Source organism: Oncorhynchus mykiss, chromosome 1, assembly GCF_013265735.2.
Source record: "Oncorhynchus mykiss isolate Arlee chromosome 1, USDA_OmykA_1.1, whole genome shotgun sequence".
In the NCBI taxonomy this organism is placed as follows: Eukaryota; Metazoa; Chordata; class Actinopteri; order Salmoniformes; family Salmonidae; genus Oncorhynchus; species Oncorhynchus mykiss.
The window spans coordinates 79,382,987-79,401,732 of record NC_048565.1 but is presented as its reverse complement, the minus strand read 5'-3'; the positions used below and the strand labels follow the sequence as shown (position 1 = coordinate 79,401,732).

Here is an 18,746-nt window from a genome sequence, read left to right as displayed (position 1 = left end):
AATGTGCCTGGCTTTATAAATCATCCATATACTGTATCTACAGAAATGAGACAGATCCTGCTTGTTACCAGTTTGAGTGTTTGTTAAAGCCTCCTGCAACCACAACATGTCAGATACAAATTCGGCTGTTTTTCATCTTTGCTATGCTGTAATGAAAGGCTTTACACATTTTTTTTTTCTTTAGAACAGCCTCTCTGGTATTAGAAAAATAATATTTATAATAATAACCCTCTTTTCTTTATCTCCTTCTTATTACTATTATTATGATCCTCATTGTAATAAGTAATATCATCATTAGTAGGCTTAGCCCAGCAGGCTTGTATAACCGCCATTGAGCTGTAGGTCTTAGAACGCGTCCTGTTTAGTCTTTATACCGTAACTTACTTAGGTCTATATTTCAATACTTACATAGGCTAATGTTTCAATCAAACGTTCATTCATGTCAGCACACAGCATACAATTTGAAATGTAATCAAGAATTTGTTTTAAAATAAAATGACAAAGCGACGCTTGAATAGTTAGCGCTAACAATTAATAAACCGTTCCATGTCGGCAATTGCAGTCAATAATGCATGCGACTGTTTTTAGTCTTTGCTGTAATAAAGGCTTTCCCAAAAATAAACTTTACAACAGACTCTGGCCCGCTTATCATTTAGTGTTTACGTTGTTCCAAACAGTCAGAAAAAATATATTGTAATCTAACCGAACCTGTTTGACACACATAATATGGACGCAGTACCTGCTCCTTACTTTATTTTTCTTGATCTCCAGTATTTTCCACAACTAGTCACATTTATTCCCCACATCTAGCTTCCCCTTTACCTCCTGAGCAACCAACCATTCCTCCATTTCCAGTTTATTTGTCACGTCATCTGCATCCACTTTGCTGCATGTGTTTGGAGTTTGTTATAACCAATGTGATTATGATATGCTATAGGTCAGGCCCTATTGGTCACATGCGTGCAATGCATTCATGCATCACGTAAAGAGAAAGGTTTGAGGGAATAGGGAATGTTTTTCCCTAAATAAAATTTCAGTAACAGAACTTTTCAATCAGAAATGGCTGTAATTATGTTGCAGCTTCATCAACACGGACAGCGTGATAAACACTGTTGATGTTCTGTGGTGGTCGCTGCAGGAGGGAGGAGAGGGAGACAACCGGTGCTAGTTAGTCACTCGCTTTAAAAAAATGTACACAGCGCAGCAAGTCTGAGCCCGGCACACTCAAATCAATTGCAGTCAGACTCCCTATAGTCATTCATCTTAATTATTTAATCAAACGGTTTGTTTAAATCATCAGACAGGCTCAGTACATAGTTGATTTGATTGAAACACATAGGATGTGTCTATATGGAAAAATACACGTTTTAACATTTCAACCAATCAATTGGTCGAAAGAACAGAAGACTCTCGGTCGAACAAGATTTTTTTTTTGTCAGGGAAAGCACTACACTTCTGCCCATTTTTGTTTCAGACAAATGGCAGTGAGCAAAATAACCATGATAATAAATGCAATGGCACAGTGTACAAAGCAAGCTCTCAGTACTGCAACTCCATTGCAAGGACTGCATCATACTGTTAATGTTAACATTATAGTTAAATAATGGCCTACACACATTGTTAAAGAAAGTATGCGTGTGTGTGCGCATTCCTTTGTGGTCTAGCCGACGGGTTGAACCCCTCATTATTAGAGTGATGCTAAAAGAGGCAGACTGCTCTATTAGTCAGATCACTGTCTGGGGCTTCAGCTGGACCACACTGACTGCGCTGTTCAGCACTACCGCTCACATCCCAGCCAATCAGATGCATACACACACACACCTCTGTTGGCTCAGTCCTCTGGAAAGATTTCTGAGAGAAACACCATATCCGCTGTTACTGTGCTACAGTAGGCGACAGTACATGGGAGTCACCTGTATGTTCTTGATGAAGAGTCAAATGGCACACTCACTGACGCCGCTACTGTCCGCCTCCTTCCTCATTCCCTCTTTCCCTGCCTCCCTCCTCTCTTTCTCAGGAGTATGTGCTGGCCCATACAGAGATGCCCAGGACTCTGGAGGGGGCGGAGGGAGCCATTAAGAAGCAGGAGGACTTCATGACCACCATGGACGCCAACGAGGAGAAGATCAAAGCCGTGGTGGACACCGGACGCAGGCTGGTCAGCGATGGAAATGTCAACGCTGACCGCATCCAGGAGAAAGTGGACTCTATCGATGAGAGGTATTGAATACTTTGTTAAAAGCTCTATACAATTTGATTTATTGTGTATGTGGAGAACTGAGTGGTAGCCATCATTACCTATCCATTTTTTTTAAACGGCTGTTTCTGAACTCTTACCTCTCTCTGTGCTGAAGATATAATGTTTTAACGTGTGTGTGTGTGAAGACATAAGAAGAACCGCATGATGGCCAGTGAGCTTCTCTGTAAGCTGAAGGATAACAGAGACCTGCAGAAGTTCCTCCAGGACTGCCAAGAGGTGAGCTGCCCCCTATCACACCCATATAACATACCCCTCACCTACTCTCTCTCTCTCTCTCTGGGTGTGTGTCTCACTAATTGGCTCTTTGGTGTGTGCAGCTCTCCCTGTGGATCAATGAGAAGATGCTCACAGCTCAGGACATGTCGTACGACGAAGCCAGAAACCTCCACAGCAAATGGCTCAAACACCAGGCGTTCATGGCCGAGCTGCAGTCAAACAAGGAGTGGCTGGACAAGATCGAGAAGGTCAGTGACTTAATGATGTATATCTTCTCTTTGACAATTTCGTTGCACACTCCCTTGAGATTTGTGTTATTGTCTGAGTGTGCGTGTCCCTAAAGCTCTCTCCCCGTGTGTGAAGTAGGTATTTTTTTTTATCTCATAACTTATTGATGATGCTTATACTCCACACTTCCCTCCAGTCTGATAAGAACAGCTCTCTCCTTTGGATAATTTAGTCCTGAATGCAGAGCGATCAAGTCATGACAACCACGTGGGCTATTTAAGCAATAAGGCCCGAGGGGTGTGTGCTATATGGCCAATATACCATGGCTGAGGGCTGTTCTTGGATATTGGCCACAAACCCCCGAGGTGCCTTATTGCTATTATAAACTGGTTAAAAATGTAATTAGAACAAAAAAAATACTTTTTTTGGTCATTCCTGTGGTATACGGTCGCGTATACCACCGCTTTCAGCCAATCAGCATTCAGGGCTCGAACCACCCAGTTTATAATACAGCTTATTTTTATCGCTCTGGTACTATTTCACAAGTATGTGGTACATTTTCACAACTCTTAGTACAAAACTCCAAACTGGTAATGTGGCCCGTCTTTCATTCAAAACCTGTCATTGTGCATTCATTTGGATTGTAAAACATCTCTCACCACACAACCATTGCTTAAAAATATACGTTTATTGTGAAATGTACTGAGAACATTGGTTTAATACCCAAAACACAACAAAATGATTTTCAATGTAATATTTTTTACCAGTTAATCCAATAGCAAACAATGCAAGATGTGTTTCAAATCACCCTTAGAAGTGCTGAAGGTAATATGCTACAGTACTGTAAATTACAGTAGATTAGTTTTCACATTAGGCAATACACTTACATTACCTAACAAAGTACAGAAAATCTATTTCCATCTCTATCCAATGTCTAATCATTCATTTAAAAAAATACATTTTATTTTTCAGATGTAATTGCAATTTAGGTTTACTGTCTAATCTAATGAAATGTAAAATGAAACCATGTTAAGTAAGTATTCATTTGCATCAAGCCACAGTGAATGTCCTCTGTTCATCATGCACCGCGGGACAACCTTTTGGCATGGCGAATCCAAGCTTGACATTGGTCTGCATTGATGTCGTCACATGCCTCATCCATGGCCAGAAGGCGGGTGGCACGCTTATGGGGATGGCGTTCGTACACCTTCAAATCCTCAATAGGGTTGAGGAAAGGAGAGTATGGGGGCAGATATAGGGTCACGAATCAGGGATGGGCCCATACCATGACTGAACCACGTCTGCATGGTGAAACCTAACATTGTTCCACGCAATGATATAGGTGACCCCTTCACCTTAACAAGCCTGCTCAATTTCATTGAGAAACACAATGAGGTGTGCAGTGTTGTAGGATCCAAGTAATTGCCTACATCCTACCACACCGTCTTCAGAGATAGCTGCGCACATGGAGATGTTTCCCCCACGTTGTCCTTGCACTTCGACGGCCCCCTATTGGCTTATGAGGTTCCGCCCACGATGCCAAGTTGAAGCCCGCTTCATCAACAAAGATATACTTGTGATGGTTTACAGCAACATAAAGCACCATCCTAAAAATATAATTTGGTTAGATATTTTTACATTATAGTTCCAAATGATATTGTGAAGGAGCATTTGCATCAAATAGTAACAGTAATACAGTATATAGTGCTGTACCTGAACATACTCGGCCCGCAGTTGTTTCACGTGGTCGTTGTTTCTCTCAAAAGGCACCAGGTAAATGTGTTTCATAGATACCTGGTGCCTCTTCAAAAGGCGGGCAATTGTTTGTAGGCTGATTGCCACATTGGCAAAGGGGGGGGGGGGTCATCTTTCTCCTCAATGGCCTGCTTTATTTTTCGGACAGCCGTATGTCATTCCTGGTCCTCTACATTTCCACCACGGCCTACTGGTCTGTCCGTGCACGGCCACACCATGGGGGCTTCTGTCAATTCTGAGGTTAGAACAGAGTATACTGTCAATAGATAATACTGTAAGAACATTTTGTGAATTGACATGCATTACGATATGCAATTTACTGTAAATGAAATGGTAAAGAATAGTGCATATCCTGCAAACTTACCGGTGTTCTTGGCGAAATGTTCTCATGATTGAAATTATTTTAAATTGACATTTTTTTGTATTATAATTTTTTAGGAGGTAGATCAGCTTTAATATTGCAGATAGATTGTGGCTTCCATCAATGTAATTGTTTGCATCATTTACAATCCCCCATATGTTTTGTAAATATATAATATATATTAAACTATTATCCCATCTATCTCTGAACACCATCCGGTTTTCTATTTGCCATATATTTTTCAACTGCTGTGGTGTTTCACAAGATTTATGAACCCTTTCTATTCTCAAAGTTTCTACAGATTATAAATGAAATAAAAATGTTTGGTTAGTTATATTAATGATCGATTGAGTATGACTTTTTAAATCCCAGAGCAGTGCTATTTGCAGAGTTAGCTCCAGGTAAATGTTGCAATTCTTCAACCATTCCTGAACCTGTGACCAAAAACAAGCTACTTATGGACAGTACCAAAACAAATGATTGAATGATTCTGTCTCTTCGCAGCAAAAACGGGATGGTTGTATCCACCATTATATATTTAACATTCTATTGACTGCAATAATTTAAAATATTTTGTATTAAAAAACAACGTTTTGTATCCAGTGTTTTGTGTATCAGTTCATAAACCATGTGCCATGGAATCATTACATTGAATCTCTGCCCAACTATTTTGTCACAGCTGTCAAGTTGAGTCCTTCAATGAAACTGGTATACTTCTTTATTTATCACAATTTTCTTTAACCAATTTTGGTCTTTAATGCAGGGCAGAATGACAAGTTCCTTACTTTCTCCCCCTTCCACTTGCCTCCTCAATTTTTGCGGTAATGCTGTAATTAGTTGGTTGTAATTTTGAATAGTGCAGACGTTTCCATATTTTTGTTAGCTGCATGTGACAACTCCACCAGTTCTATTTATATCAATTACAAAGATTATAGTTAATTTTTTTATCTCCAAATATTTGTTTTTTTAATCAATTAGTTATGTGAGTTTAACCATGATATTTGTTATAATATTTTTTCTGTCTTTTCTGGTGGATTACACTGACATTGCAACCCCCTTTCTATGGCCTGTTTTAAAAATGACCGATATTTTGGTAAGCTGAATAAAGGGAAAAGGGCCTTTCTTTAACATGGTAAGACGTTCTTACTAATCTGCTAGAGAACCAGTTCGGATTTAATTATAACTTTTGGATGACTGAAGCCTTTAGTGAGGTCTAATGCTTTAATATGTACTAATTTCTGCCCTCCGAATTCATATTCATTATATAAATAGGCCCTTTTAATTGTCTGGCTTGCCATTCCAAAAAATAATATGCTCTTATAATTTAAAGTTGCTCGGCAAGACCATAAGCAAATGGGTGAACTGGGATATGACTAATCAGGGTGATTTTCGCCCCCCATAAATAGACGGGTATTTTCCTTTCCGTGTTAGCAAAATTGTATCTATTTTTGTTAACGTTTTATTAAAATGTATTGTGGGGAGTTTCTTTATTTCGGGATATGAAGAGAGTATATCCACTTCACTGTCAGACCATTTTATTGTTTAAACTACACGAATAGTTGTATTTTTTTGTGATCCAATACGTAATATAGTACACTTATCAAAATTACGTTGTAATCCAGAGAGGTTAGAAAAATTATCTTGATCCTCTGAGGCTGTGGAGGGATCCAAATGTTGGATAATAATAACATGATTCATCATCTTACAGTGACATCTTTGTTTTTAAGCCCTGGATTTCTAGCCCCTTGATATTATTGTTGGATCTGATTTTAATAACTAACATTTCGATGGCCATAATAAATAGATATGCCGATAGTGGACAACCTTGTTTTACTGCTCTTGACAGTTTAGTACTTTCTTAGAAGTAGCCATTATTTACTATTTTACACCTAGGGTTACTATACATAACTTTAACCCATTGTATTAGAGATTCTCCAAAATTGAAATATTCCAGGCAATTATATATAAATTCCAGTCTACTTTATCAAAAGCCTTTTCAAGTCTGCTATGAATACCAGGCCTGGTTTCGCAGATTTTTCAGTGTTCTATTGTTTCCAGTACTTGTCTTATATTATCTCTAATGTATCGTCCATGTAGAAAACCTGTCTGATTAGGATTGATAATATCCGACAATACCTTTTTTAATTCTATGCTTTTTGCTGGAACACTGAAGGGGGATGCCATTTTTTTATGTACTGTATCTTTACCACCTGGGTCCTGTTTCAGTAAAAGTCAAATCAGACCACCTTGTTCAGTATCTGATAATCTACCATTTTCATAGGAGTGGTTAAAACATGCCAATAACGGTCCTCTGAGTAACTCAAAGGTTTTGTGTTCTTTGACTGGTATACCATCCAGCCCTGGAGTTTTCCCGGACTTGAAGGCTTTAATTGCATCAAGAAGTTCCTCTGTAATTTGGCCTTCATGAGTCAGCTGTTCATTTTACTTGTTATTAGAAATAAAATCCTTTACAATTAACTTTGGTTAGTTGAGATGGATTAGACTAAAATTAAAACCTATGCTTAAAGTACTTTGTTCCTGTTTAACTAAATTATTTTTGGTAGCATTTCTATGTTGAAAATAAAAAATAATTTATTGCGTTTCTCCCCAATAATCCATCCAGTTCGTTTTGTATAATATATTACACTTGATCTTTCTTAAATAAGTTCCTCTGACGAATTCTGTGCCTCTGTGGTACAGTTTTTATTGCTATCTATCTGATTGAATTCACAGTTGATCTTTTCAGATTGGGGTGAACTAATGTGTCATCCTCTGCCACATTAAGGCCTCTGTTTACCACATGGTCAACAAAAATGGCTGGACTTCATTAGACACAACAGTTCCCTGCCGTCTACCTCCCTCTCTCTCCAATGTCCACCTCTTTGATGGGGCCCATGCCCACCTCTTTGATGGGTCCCATGCCCACCTCTTTGACCTTTTTGATGGGTCCCATGCCCACCTCTTTGATGGGGCCCATGACGACCTCTGACAGGCCCCTTGTCCACGAGCTCTTTGATTTCTTCCTCTCACTTGCTGTAAATCCTGCTCCATGTTGAAAGAAAATATCACACAGCCCCTTTTTTATATGGGCACCAATTGTGGTTACCACTATGTGAAATCAATTAGCAATAACGAGTAATCATTATGTATGTGTGTCATGTATCATACAAGTCATTTAGATTTTTATACTTTACAAGCAACAATTTATTTATGTAGTTCTCAATCTATATATAGTAGACAAACCAGTTTAAAATCTATAGGTTTACCAAACGGTTCAGTGATTAAACATTAAGCGTAGTTGGATTAAGTGATGGTCAGATGTATATAAACAAATAAGAGAATCCTATGAAAAGTATTGTCAGCATTGTATTGTTAAAGTCAATTACTTTATATGGAAGGTATTTCTAGATCAAACACTAATTAGTTTGGGTGAAAAAGTTAGTGTGATTTTGGATTTTTTTGTGTTGCACTTAGTCAATTGAAAATGTCCTTTTAGTTTTTGAAAAAACAACCTTTTTGATGATCTATTTTGAGTTTTGTACGAACTGACATTTCACCATGTGAAAATGCTACCAAAGCGATAGAAAAAATGCTATTTGCTTTCAGTGGAATTCATTTCAAAACAAGCTGTCAGCAGAACCAGTGCAGTAGCCCTGCAGACTAGAACTTGTAGTTTAAAAGTTCAGGATTGACGGCTTGTTGCCGAGAATGATCGTGAGCAGTGTCACATTGCTCACGTCCGATTTGACTGAATCACCAATTTCCCATTGTCTTCCTTCCTGAATGGCATTAGTGGAGCTCGATTTATCTCCATAATGTTTTAGCGTGACTTTCTCCTACCCAATCCCAGGATGGAATGCAGCTGATGGCTGAGAAGCCGGAGACCGAGTCCATGGTAAAGGAAAAGCTGGCAGCGCTCCATAAGATGTGGGATGACCTGGAGTCCACCACCCAGACCAAGGCCAAGTGTCTGTTTGATGCCAACAAGGCCGAGCTGTTCACCCAGAGCTGTGCCGACCTAGACAAGTGGCTGGTAGGAGTGGATGGACAGATCCAATCAGACGACTACGGCAAAGATCTGACCAGTGTCAACATCCTGCTCAAGAAACAACAGGTACTGACTACTGGAGTTTGAGTTGTTGTATGTCTCCCTCAGTTACGTTATGTGACCATGATACTTATTTTCCTGACTCCTTTGACACATGCATGGACCGGTAAAATACCAATTTCTCTCATTTTAGCTCATGGTTTCATACTAGGTTAAAGCCACTATCAGTAATTTACCTCAGGAGGAATTCACTTGCATAGACAAACGATATAGCCAAACGATGAGCTAAGTGTTAAGCCTGATTTTGTTTTCACTTTTACTTTAACTGTGTAAGGGGGGGGGGGAGTAAGCTAAACAGCACACACATGAAGTGTTGGAACACAGCTTATTATGCAGATGGTTCCTTCATACTAGCGTGTGGAGCAGTAATGAGCAGACTAACCATGTTATGTAACAGCCCATATTACGCACATACACACACTACCCCCCCCCCCCGTCCCATTACGTAATCTCTCCCTCGCCTTGATGTGTGGATGAGCCAGCACTGTGTAAGAGAGCCAGAGATAGAGAGAAGGACAGACGGAGAGGGAGTAAAGCTGAGTGATGGAGCGAAACAGTAGGCTTATAATTAGAACGTCAGTGGAGCATGCTGATTTGTATATGAGTGACAGTGAAATGAAAGGTTGTGCACCCATAGTATCCTTTGTGTAACCCAGATCCAAAATGTGCGCATTGTGAGAGGGAGAGCATTGCCACAGTTTGTTCCATCTGGAAGAGGGAGAGCAAACAAGCGTGAGAGAGGGGAAACTCCAAGAGCAGAAATGAGAAGAGCTCTGGATCGCATGCTCTCAAGAGACCAGAGAGGGAGATAGAGAGCCTGCTGTAATCCCGTCTCTTTCCTTTCCTCTCTTCTTCCTGTCCACTCCTCTTCCTCTCCTCCTGGTGTGGCATCCCTAGATGCTGGAGAGCCAGGTGGAGGTGCGTCAGAAGGAGGTGGAGGAGCTGCAGAGCCAGGCCCAGGTCCTCAGCCAGGAGGGGAAGGATACGGACGAGGTGGACGGCCAGCGCCGCATCGTGGAGAAGAAGTTCCAGCAGCTGCTGGACCCTCTACGGAAGAGGAAGGGAAACCTCATGGCCTCCCGCGAGATCCACCAGTTCAACAGAGACATGGAGGATGAGATCGTAAGTACATTAGTCTAGCGTAGCCGTGTGTGCGTGTCTGTCTGTGGGTGGGTGTGCGCATGTGTGTTTCAGAGAAAGAGATTATGTATGCCTGCTTGTGCAAGTGTTACTTGTATTTTTATGCAAATGTCTATAAGCTACAGTATACTATGTGCTTGTGTGAAATCCGTGCCCTATGGCAGTGTGGAACAGCATCAGAAGCTGAGCAGCACCTTGTCTGAAGGGATTTAATTAATTGTTTTTTGTTGGGGGGAGGTGCACTGAGTAGCAGCAGGTGCATGCTTTCATAGCTGTGGTGGTCTCTTTGTTCATGTGATGACTGTATTGACTCCTTTCAGGCAGACAAGCAGCAGTAGGCCACGTGTTTTGAAAGGACTGGGTTGGGTCTCTGAACTGAAGTGTCTGCATCTGTGTATGCCATCAACTGGATTTAAAATGCTTGCGTCAGTCAGAACAAAAACAGCTTTGTCTAAGTAGTTCACTTACATCAAGTTGTTAGTTGTGGTTAAGTTTAGATGCTTCCATTGCTTTTGCTACATCAGTGTCAATCTTCCAAAATTATTCATATCTATCTGTGTTTTCCTCTTAGCTCTGGGTTGAAGAGCGAATGCCACTTGCAATATCAACAGACCACGGAAACAACCTGCAAACAGTCCAGTTACTCATCAAGAAAAACCAGGTAAGAAACTAACTCCATCCGTTTGAACCTTGAACAGTATTTCTATCTATAGAATATAGCTCTTAGCATTTACATTAATGTCTGGGTGACAGATCTATTTCTGACTTCATTCTGACCTGCTGCCCTTTGACCTCTTCCCCACCAGACCCTGCAGAAGGAGATCCAGGGCCACCAGCCCCGTTGTGATGACATCTTTGAGCGGAGCCTGCAGGTCCTCAAGGATGATGACGACAGCCTCAGCGGCGAGGGGATCCACCAGCGGCTGGCCGACCTGCGGCGCCTGTGGGCCCAGATTCTGGAAGAGACGGGCAAACGCCATGGACGCCTGGAGGAGGCCCACATGGCCCAACAGTACTACTTTGATGCTGCTGAAGCCGAGGCCTGGATGAGCGAGCAGGAGCTCTACATGATGTCAGAGGAGAAAGCCAAGGTGAGGGGTACAGTGGGGCAGAGAGCTAAAACATGTTATTTTTTATGAGCAATCAGAATAAATGTGAGGTAGGATGATGGTGATCAAATGTTATTGGTCACATACACATGGTTAGCAGATGTTAATGCGAGTATAGCGAAATGCTTGTGCTTCTAGTTCTGACAACTTGTTAGATATTACTGCACTATCTAACAATTCCACAACTACCTAATACACACAAATCTAAAGGGATAGAATAAGAAAATGTACATATAAATATATGGATGAGCGATGACCGAGCGGCATAGGCAAGATGCATGTGAGATGAGTAATGTAATGTAATGTAATATAGGCATTTGGTATTTTATTAGGATCCCCATTAGCTGTTTCAAAAGCAGCAGCTACTCTTCCTGGGGTCCACATAAAACATGAAACATAATACAGAACATCATTAAACAAGAACAGCTCAAGGACAGAACAACATACATTTAAAAAAGTCACACGTAGCCTACATATCAATGCATACAAACAAACTATCTAGGACAAATAGGGGAGAGGCATTGTGCCACGAGGTGTTGCTTTTTCTATTTTTTGAAACCAGGTTAGATTTTTATTTGAGCATTATGAGATGGAAGGAAGTTCCATGCAATAAGGGCTCTATATAATACTGTATGTTTTCTTGTATTTGTTCTGGATTTGGGGACTATGAAAAGACCCCTGGTGGGATAAGTGTGTGTCAGAGCTGTGTGTAAGTTGACTATGCAAACAATTTGGGATTTTCAACACATTGACTGCATCACTTCTTAATTTTATAAGAAACAGTCTCTCAACTCTTAGCCAAGAGAGACTGGCAGCATAGTATTTATATTAGCCCTCTGATTACAATGAAGAGCAAAACGTGCAGCTCTGTGCTGGGTCAGCTGCAGCTTAACTAGGTATTTTCTTGCAGCATTGGACCACACGACTGGACAATAATCAAGATTAGACTAAACTAGAGCCTACAGAACTTGCTTTTTGGAATGTGGTGTAAAATAAAGCAGAGCATCTCTTTCTTACGACTAGACCTCTCCCATCTTTACAACCATTGAATCAATATGTTTTCACCATGACAGATTACAATCTAAGGTAACACCAAGTAATGTAGTCTCCTCAACTTGTTCAACATCCACATAATTCATTACCAGATTCAGCTGAGGTCAAGCACTTAAGGAATGATTTGGACCAAATACAATGCTCTTAGTTTTAGATGATCAGGACCATCTGGCCACCCATTACAAAACAGACTGCAACTCTTTGTTAAGGGTTTCAGTGACTTCATTAGCTGTGGTTGCTGGTGCGTATATGGTTGAATCATCAGCATACATGGACACATGCTTTGTTTAATGCCAGTGGCAGGTCATTGGTCAAAATAGAATAGAGGGTCTAGAGAGCTGCCCTGTGGTACACCACACTTTACATGTTTTACATTAGACGCTTCCATGAAAGAAAACCCTTTGCGTTATATTAGATAGCTCTGGTTGATATTATTGACCATAAACGGTTGAAAACTTAAGTGCTATGGATTTTCAAAGGCTGCACTGAAATCTAACAGTACAGCTCCCACAATCTTCTTTTTATCAATTTCTTTCAACCAATCAACAGTCATTTGTCAGTGCAGTGCATGTTGAGTGCCCATCTCTATAAGCATGCTGAAAGTCTGTTGTTAATTAGAGAAAATTACAGAGAAATAGAATTGTATTTGGTCAAACTCAATATTTTTCCAACAGTTTGCTGTCAGCAAGCTTATAGGTCTGCTGTTAGAACCAGTAAAGGCCGCTTTACCACAATTGAGTAGCGGAATTACTTTGGCTTCCCTCCAGGCCTGTGGACAAACTTTCCTCTCTTTTTTCCCTTTTTTTCCATCATTCTTTATATCTTTGATTCATAATACAGTTTCTTCTTCTTTTTTGTTCAGATTAGTCCCTTCATTTCTCAATTTGCAGTAAGTAAGCCAGTCAGATGTACAGCCAGACTTATTAGCCACTCCTTTTGCCCCATCTCTTTCAACCATACTGTTTTTAGTTTCCTGATCAATCTATGGTGCCTTAACAGTTCTAACAGTCATTTTTTTTAATAGGTGCATGTTTATCAATAATTTGAAGAAGCCATTTCATAAATTCATGAACTGCAGCATCTGGATGCTCCTCATTTATCACATCAGACCAATAAATATTTTTAACATCCGCAAAATCTTTTGTATGATCTCTTATATACTATTTTAGGCCCAGCTGTTGGAACTTTGGCTTTCCTGGATATAGCCACCATATTGTGATCACTGCATCCAATGGGTACGGATATAGCTTTAGAACAAAGTTCTACAGCATTAGTTAAAATGTGATCAATACATGTGGATCTTGTTCCTGTAGTGTTTGTAAACACCCTGGTAGGTTGATTAATAACCTGAACCAGATTATAGGCACTTTAATAATGTTTACATATTATTAAAGGGCCATTGTTTAAAGTGACTAGTGATCAATTTATTAAAGTGGCATATTATTCGATTCTGTATGTAGGCTGCAGCCTCTCTGTGTTAGTTGTGGCTGTTTAGCAGTCTGATGGCCTTGAGATAGAAGCTGTTTTCAGTTTCTCGGTCCCAGCTTTGCTGCACCTGTACTGACCTCGCCTTCTGGATGGTAGCGGGGTGAACAGGCAGTGGCTCGGGTGGTTGTTGTCTTTTTGGCGGTTGTTGGTTGTTGATCTTTTTGGCCTTCCTGTGACATCGGGTGCTGTAGGTGTCCTGGAGAACAGGGAGTTTTCCCCCGGTGATGTGTTGTGCAGACCGCACACCCTCTGGAGAGCCTTGCAGTTGTGGCCGATGCTGTTGCCATACCAGGCGGTGATACAGTCCAACAGGATGCTCTCAATTGTGCATCTGTAAAAGTTTGTTAGGGATTTAGGTGACAGGCCAAATGTATTCAGCCCGCTGATTGGGCTTGATAGGATGTAGGTTGATGGTGATTGGGCCTGATGTGATGTAGATGATGGTGATTGTACCTAATGGAGGATGTAAGAGGATGGTGATTGGGCCTGACTGGGGGGGTAGGAGGATGGTGATTGGGCCTGACGGGGGAGGATGGGGATTGGGCCCTGACGGGGGAGGCAGGAGGATGGGGATTGGGCCCTGACAGTGGTTGATGGGGATTGGGCCCTGACGGTGGTTGATGGGGATTGGGCCCTGACGGTGGTTGATGGGGATTGGGCCCTGGCGGTGGTTGATGGGGATTGGGCCCTGACGGGGGAGGCAGCTGTCTTTGGTAGAGATACAATGTGTGTTGGTTAAAACTGGTGGGTTGCACTTCAGTAGTTTGTTGGGCTGGATCATTAGGAGGGGCAGAGTTTAATAGGAACTGGGGTGTGGTTACAAGGCAAGCTGCTGGATAGGAAATAACTGGTTGGTACTGTACGAGGGGTATTTCTGCACTTGGTAGGACTGGGAATGTTGCCTGGTAAGTTGTTGGTCTGTCAGGCAGAGGTGGATCCTTATCACAGTGACAAATGAGGAAGTCGGTGAAGGGTAAAAGATGTGTGCAGCGACTTGGGCAAACATGGCCTTACGACATAGTTGTGTGGCATGCTGGGATATTGGGTGTGGAAGGTGAGTAGGCAGAGAGTAGTCCTCCCGTTCATGTTTTCATGTCCTTTAGTAGGCTGGATGCTCCTTGGCCCTTAATATTCTCCTACCACAGGACTGGATCTCTGTGAGACTAGTCTCTAGTCGATAATGTGCCCTGTACACTGATTTTGTATTTTTTTTTATTTATTTAACCTTTATTTATCCAGGTTAGTCACATTGACATAAATTACATTTTTCAAGAGAGGCCTGGTCCAACCAAGACAGCAGCAGGGGGGTAACAATGTTTGCGACAAATATCAGACATACCGTAACAACTTACAGACATAGACACACCATTCAAAAAATAATAATTTTCACGTAGACAAACATGCATTTAAATTAAAGGAACATACAAGTGTCATAGATACAAGTACAGGCTGTATAAAAAAAATAGATCATATGTACCACTGCATCAAGTCCTAATGTCAATCACATTCCTCAGTAGCATGTGAGTCAACCAAACCTTTAAACTCCTCCAGCTGGTCTGGAGAGAATTCCAAGAACACGGAGCTGAGTAGCTAAAATGTTTTGCCATGATCCATTCTGATTTTAGGAACTGGTAGGAGTAAGACCGTGACTCATATTTATTTTCTGACCTTATCAAGGAAGAACAGAGAACTTGGCAGGTTTCCCAAAATGGCCTTATAGATGGTATAGATAGATACATCTTATAGATGGTATACCAACCCGTGCCCGTCTGTGCCGTCACCGTCTGTACCTTGACGCTCTCTCTGTCTCTGTGTGTGTGTGTGTGTGTGTGTGTAGGATGAGCAGAGCTCTGTGGCCATGTTGAAGAAGCACCAGATACTGGAGCAGGCTGTGGAAGACTACGCTGAAACTGTCCACCAGCTGTCCCAGACAAGTAGAGGCCTGACGGCCGCCGGACACCCTGAAAGGTGAGTGGTCTCAGGGGCTCATCCTCAGGTTTAAAGACCACCTCCAGTGAAATTTGGAAGTTTAAACCATGATCATATCCACCCATTTCAGTCTAAAGAATGTTAAGGGTTTAAACCCAGCCCAGAGTGGTCAGAGACCAGACACTTAACCTCTTGCGACGAGCAATCCCGGATCCGGGAGCGTAATCATAGCCTCAAACGAATTAGCATAACGCGGCGGACGTAAATACCCCTAGTAACTTTTCCTATTCATGAAAATCGCAAATATAATGAAATAAATATATTCAAACACAAGCTTAGCCTTTTGTCAACAACACTGTCATCTCAGATTTTCAAAATATGCGTTTACAGCCAACACTAGACAAGCATTTGTGTAAGTTTATCATGGCATAATGCTATGCTAGCTCTGCTGGCAGCAGGCAACATTTTCACGAAAATAAGAAAAGCAACCAAACTAAATCATTTACCTTTGAAGAACTTCGGATGCTTTCACTCAGGAGACTCCCAGTTAGATAGCAAATGTTCCTTTTTTCGAAAAATATTATTTTTGTAGGCGAAATAGCTCCCGTTTGTTCATCATGCTTGGCCGAGAAATCGACCGGAAAATGCTACCATTACAACGCTGAACTTTTTTCAAAATTAACTCCATAATATCGACACACGGCAAACGTTGTTTAGGATCCATCCTCAAGGTGTTTTTAACATATATATCCGTCGAGGCAATTGGTTTCTCATAAGAAGCGATTGGAAAAATGGCCACCTCAGTATTTTACACAAGATTTTCTGCGGTAGACACCATGTGACCACTTGCTAAATATGCTCCCTTACGGCTATTCTTCAATGGAAAAAGACATCACAATGTTGTAGACGCCTTGGGGAATACGTGGAAAACGTAAGCTCATTCACAGCCATATAAGGAGTCATTGGCATGAGGCGGTTTCAAAAAATGCTCCACTTCCTGGTTGTATTTTTATCTGGGTTTCGCCTGTAACATCAGTTCTGTGGCACTCACAGACAATATCTTTGCAGTTTTGGAAACATCAGTGTCTTCTTTCCAAAGCTGTCAATTATATGCATAGTCGAGCATCTTTTCGTGACAAAATATCTTGTTTTAAAACGGGAACGTTTTTTCATCCAAAAATGTAAATAGTGCCCCCTAAATCCAAGAGGATTGTAACTGTAAGGTTTGTCTCCATTCCTGCTGAGTTAAAGTAGGATTTAACCACCCAGAGGTTAAGACTTGACAGTTTAGCATCACAGAAGAGAGGGTAGGATCATGTATATCCTATATCTTAACCCCCTACCTACCCTGCCTCCTTCCTCCGCCTGCTGTGTAGTGAGCGGATCGGCATGCGTCAGTCCCAGGTGGATAAGCTGTATGCAGGGCTCAAGGACCTGTCGGAGGAGAGGAGGGGGAAGCTGGACGAGAGGTTCCGTCTGTTCCAGCTCAACAGGGAGGTGGATGACCTGGAGCAGTGGATCGCTGAAAGGGAAGTAGTGGCTGGGTCACATGAGCTGGGACAGGACTACGAACATGTCACGGTATGTAGTGCAGCCATGCCACTTATGTTACCCTGTTGCCAGAGTATCTAGCGGAATATGTGCGTCCTCACTTTGCTGTGATAATATCCCTCTGCAGATGCTTCAGGAGCGTTTCCGTGAGTTTGCTCGTGACACGGGCAACATCGGTCAGGAGCGTGTGGATACCGTCAACCAGTTGGCGGATGAACTCATCAACTCAGGCCACACCGACGCGGCAACAATCGCGGAGTGGAAGGACGGGCTGAATGAAGCGTGGGCCGACCTGCTGGAGCTAATCGACACACGCACGCAGATCCTGGCGGCTTCCTTTGAGCTGCATAAGTTCTACCATGACGCCAAGGAGATCCTCAACCGCATCCTGGACAAACACAAGAAGCTGCCTGAGGAGCTGGGCCGAGACCAGAACACAGTGGAGACCCTGCAGAGGATGCACACCACGTTTGAACACGACATCCAGGCACTGGGGACACAGGTATGACAATAACGCCAGTAGCCAGAAAGACCAAAACACCTACTACGGCAGTTAACCAGCAGCATACCACCCTGCATCCCACTGCTGGCTTGCCTCTGAAGGTAAGCAGGGTCGGTCCTAGTCGGTCCCTGGATGGGAGACCAAATGCTGCTGGAAGTGGTTTGGGAGGGCCAGGAGGAGGTACTTCCCGTTCCCAATGCCTCATCGCAGTGATTGGGGACATTACCCTATGTAGGGTGCTGTCTTTTGGATGGGATGTTAAACGGCTATCCTGACTCTCTGGTCACTAAATATCCCATTTGTACTTTTCGTAAGAGTAGTGGTGTCCTGGATAAATTTCCAATCTGTCCCTCAAACTATCATGGCCACAATCATCCCCAGCTTCCAATTGACTCATTCATACCCCCTCATCTCCCATGTAACTATTCCCCAGGTTGTTGCTGACCCTTAACCTTGTTCTGAACACCTCTGAAAAAAGGTCATGTGGTTTGGTAAGAAGAATGTCCCTCTTCCCACAGGTGTTATTACTACCGCTGAGGGTTTAGAGCTTGAGGTAGTAACCTCATACAAGTACTTGGGAGTATGGCTAGACGGTGCACTGTCCTTCTCTCAGCACATATCAAAGCTGCAGGCTAAAGTTAAATCTAGACTTGGTTTCCTCTATCATCATCACTCCTCTTTCACCCCAGCTGCCAAACTAACCCTAATTCAGATGACCATCCTACCCATGCTAGATTATGGAGATGTAATTTCTAGATCGATAGGTAAGGGTGCTCTCGAGCGGCTAGATGTTCTTTACCATTCGACCATCAGATTTCCAATGCTCCTTATAGGACACATCACTGCGATCTATACTCCTCTGTAAACTGGTAATCTCTGTCTACCTGTCGCAAGACCCACTGGTTGATGCTTATTTATAAACCCCCCCCCTCCCCCCGCCCCCCCTATCTGAGATATCGACTGCAGTCCTCATCCTCCACATACAACACCCGTTCTGCCAGTCACATTCTGTTGAAGGTCCCCAAAGTACACATCCCTGGGTCGCT

General features: G+C 42.1%; 1 protein-coding gene across 2 annotated transcripts in view; it reads left to right on the top strand.

The window, feature by feature from the left end:
* The window catches only part of LOC110530138 (spectrin beta chain, non-erythrocytic 1), a 133,574-nt gene that overhangs the window by 93,438 nt on the left and 21,390 nt on the right, over positions 1 to 18,746 (top strand). For both annotated transcript variants that reach the window (XM_021612995.2, XM_021612985.2), the window contains 10 exons: positions 2,018 to 2,220; positions 2,386 to 2,476; positions 2,578 to 2,724; positions 8,671 to 8,934; positions 9,826 to 10,050; positions 10,640 to 10,729; positions 10,875 to 11,159; positions 15,556 to 15,686; positions 17,024 to 17,228; positions 17,326 to 17,700. In XM_021612995.2, the coding sequence (XP_021468670.2) occupies positions 2,018 to 2,220; positions 2,386 to 2,476; positions 2,578 to 2,724; positions 8,671 to 8,934; positions 9,826 to 10,050; positions 10,640 to 10,729; positions 10,875 to 11,159; positions 15,556 to 15,686; positions 17,024 to 17,228; positions 17,326 to 17,700 (2,016 nt within the window). The remainder of the gene's footprint in view (positions 1 to 2,017; positions 2,221 to 2,385; positions 2,477 to 2,577; positions 2,725 to 8,670; positions 8,935 to 9,825; positions 10,051 to 10,639; positions 10,730 to 10,874; positions 11,160 to 15,555; positions 15,687 to 17,023; positions 17,229 to 17,325; positions 17,701 to 18,746) is intronic.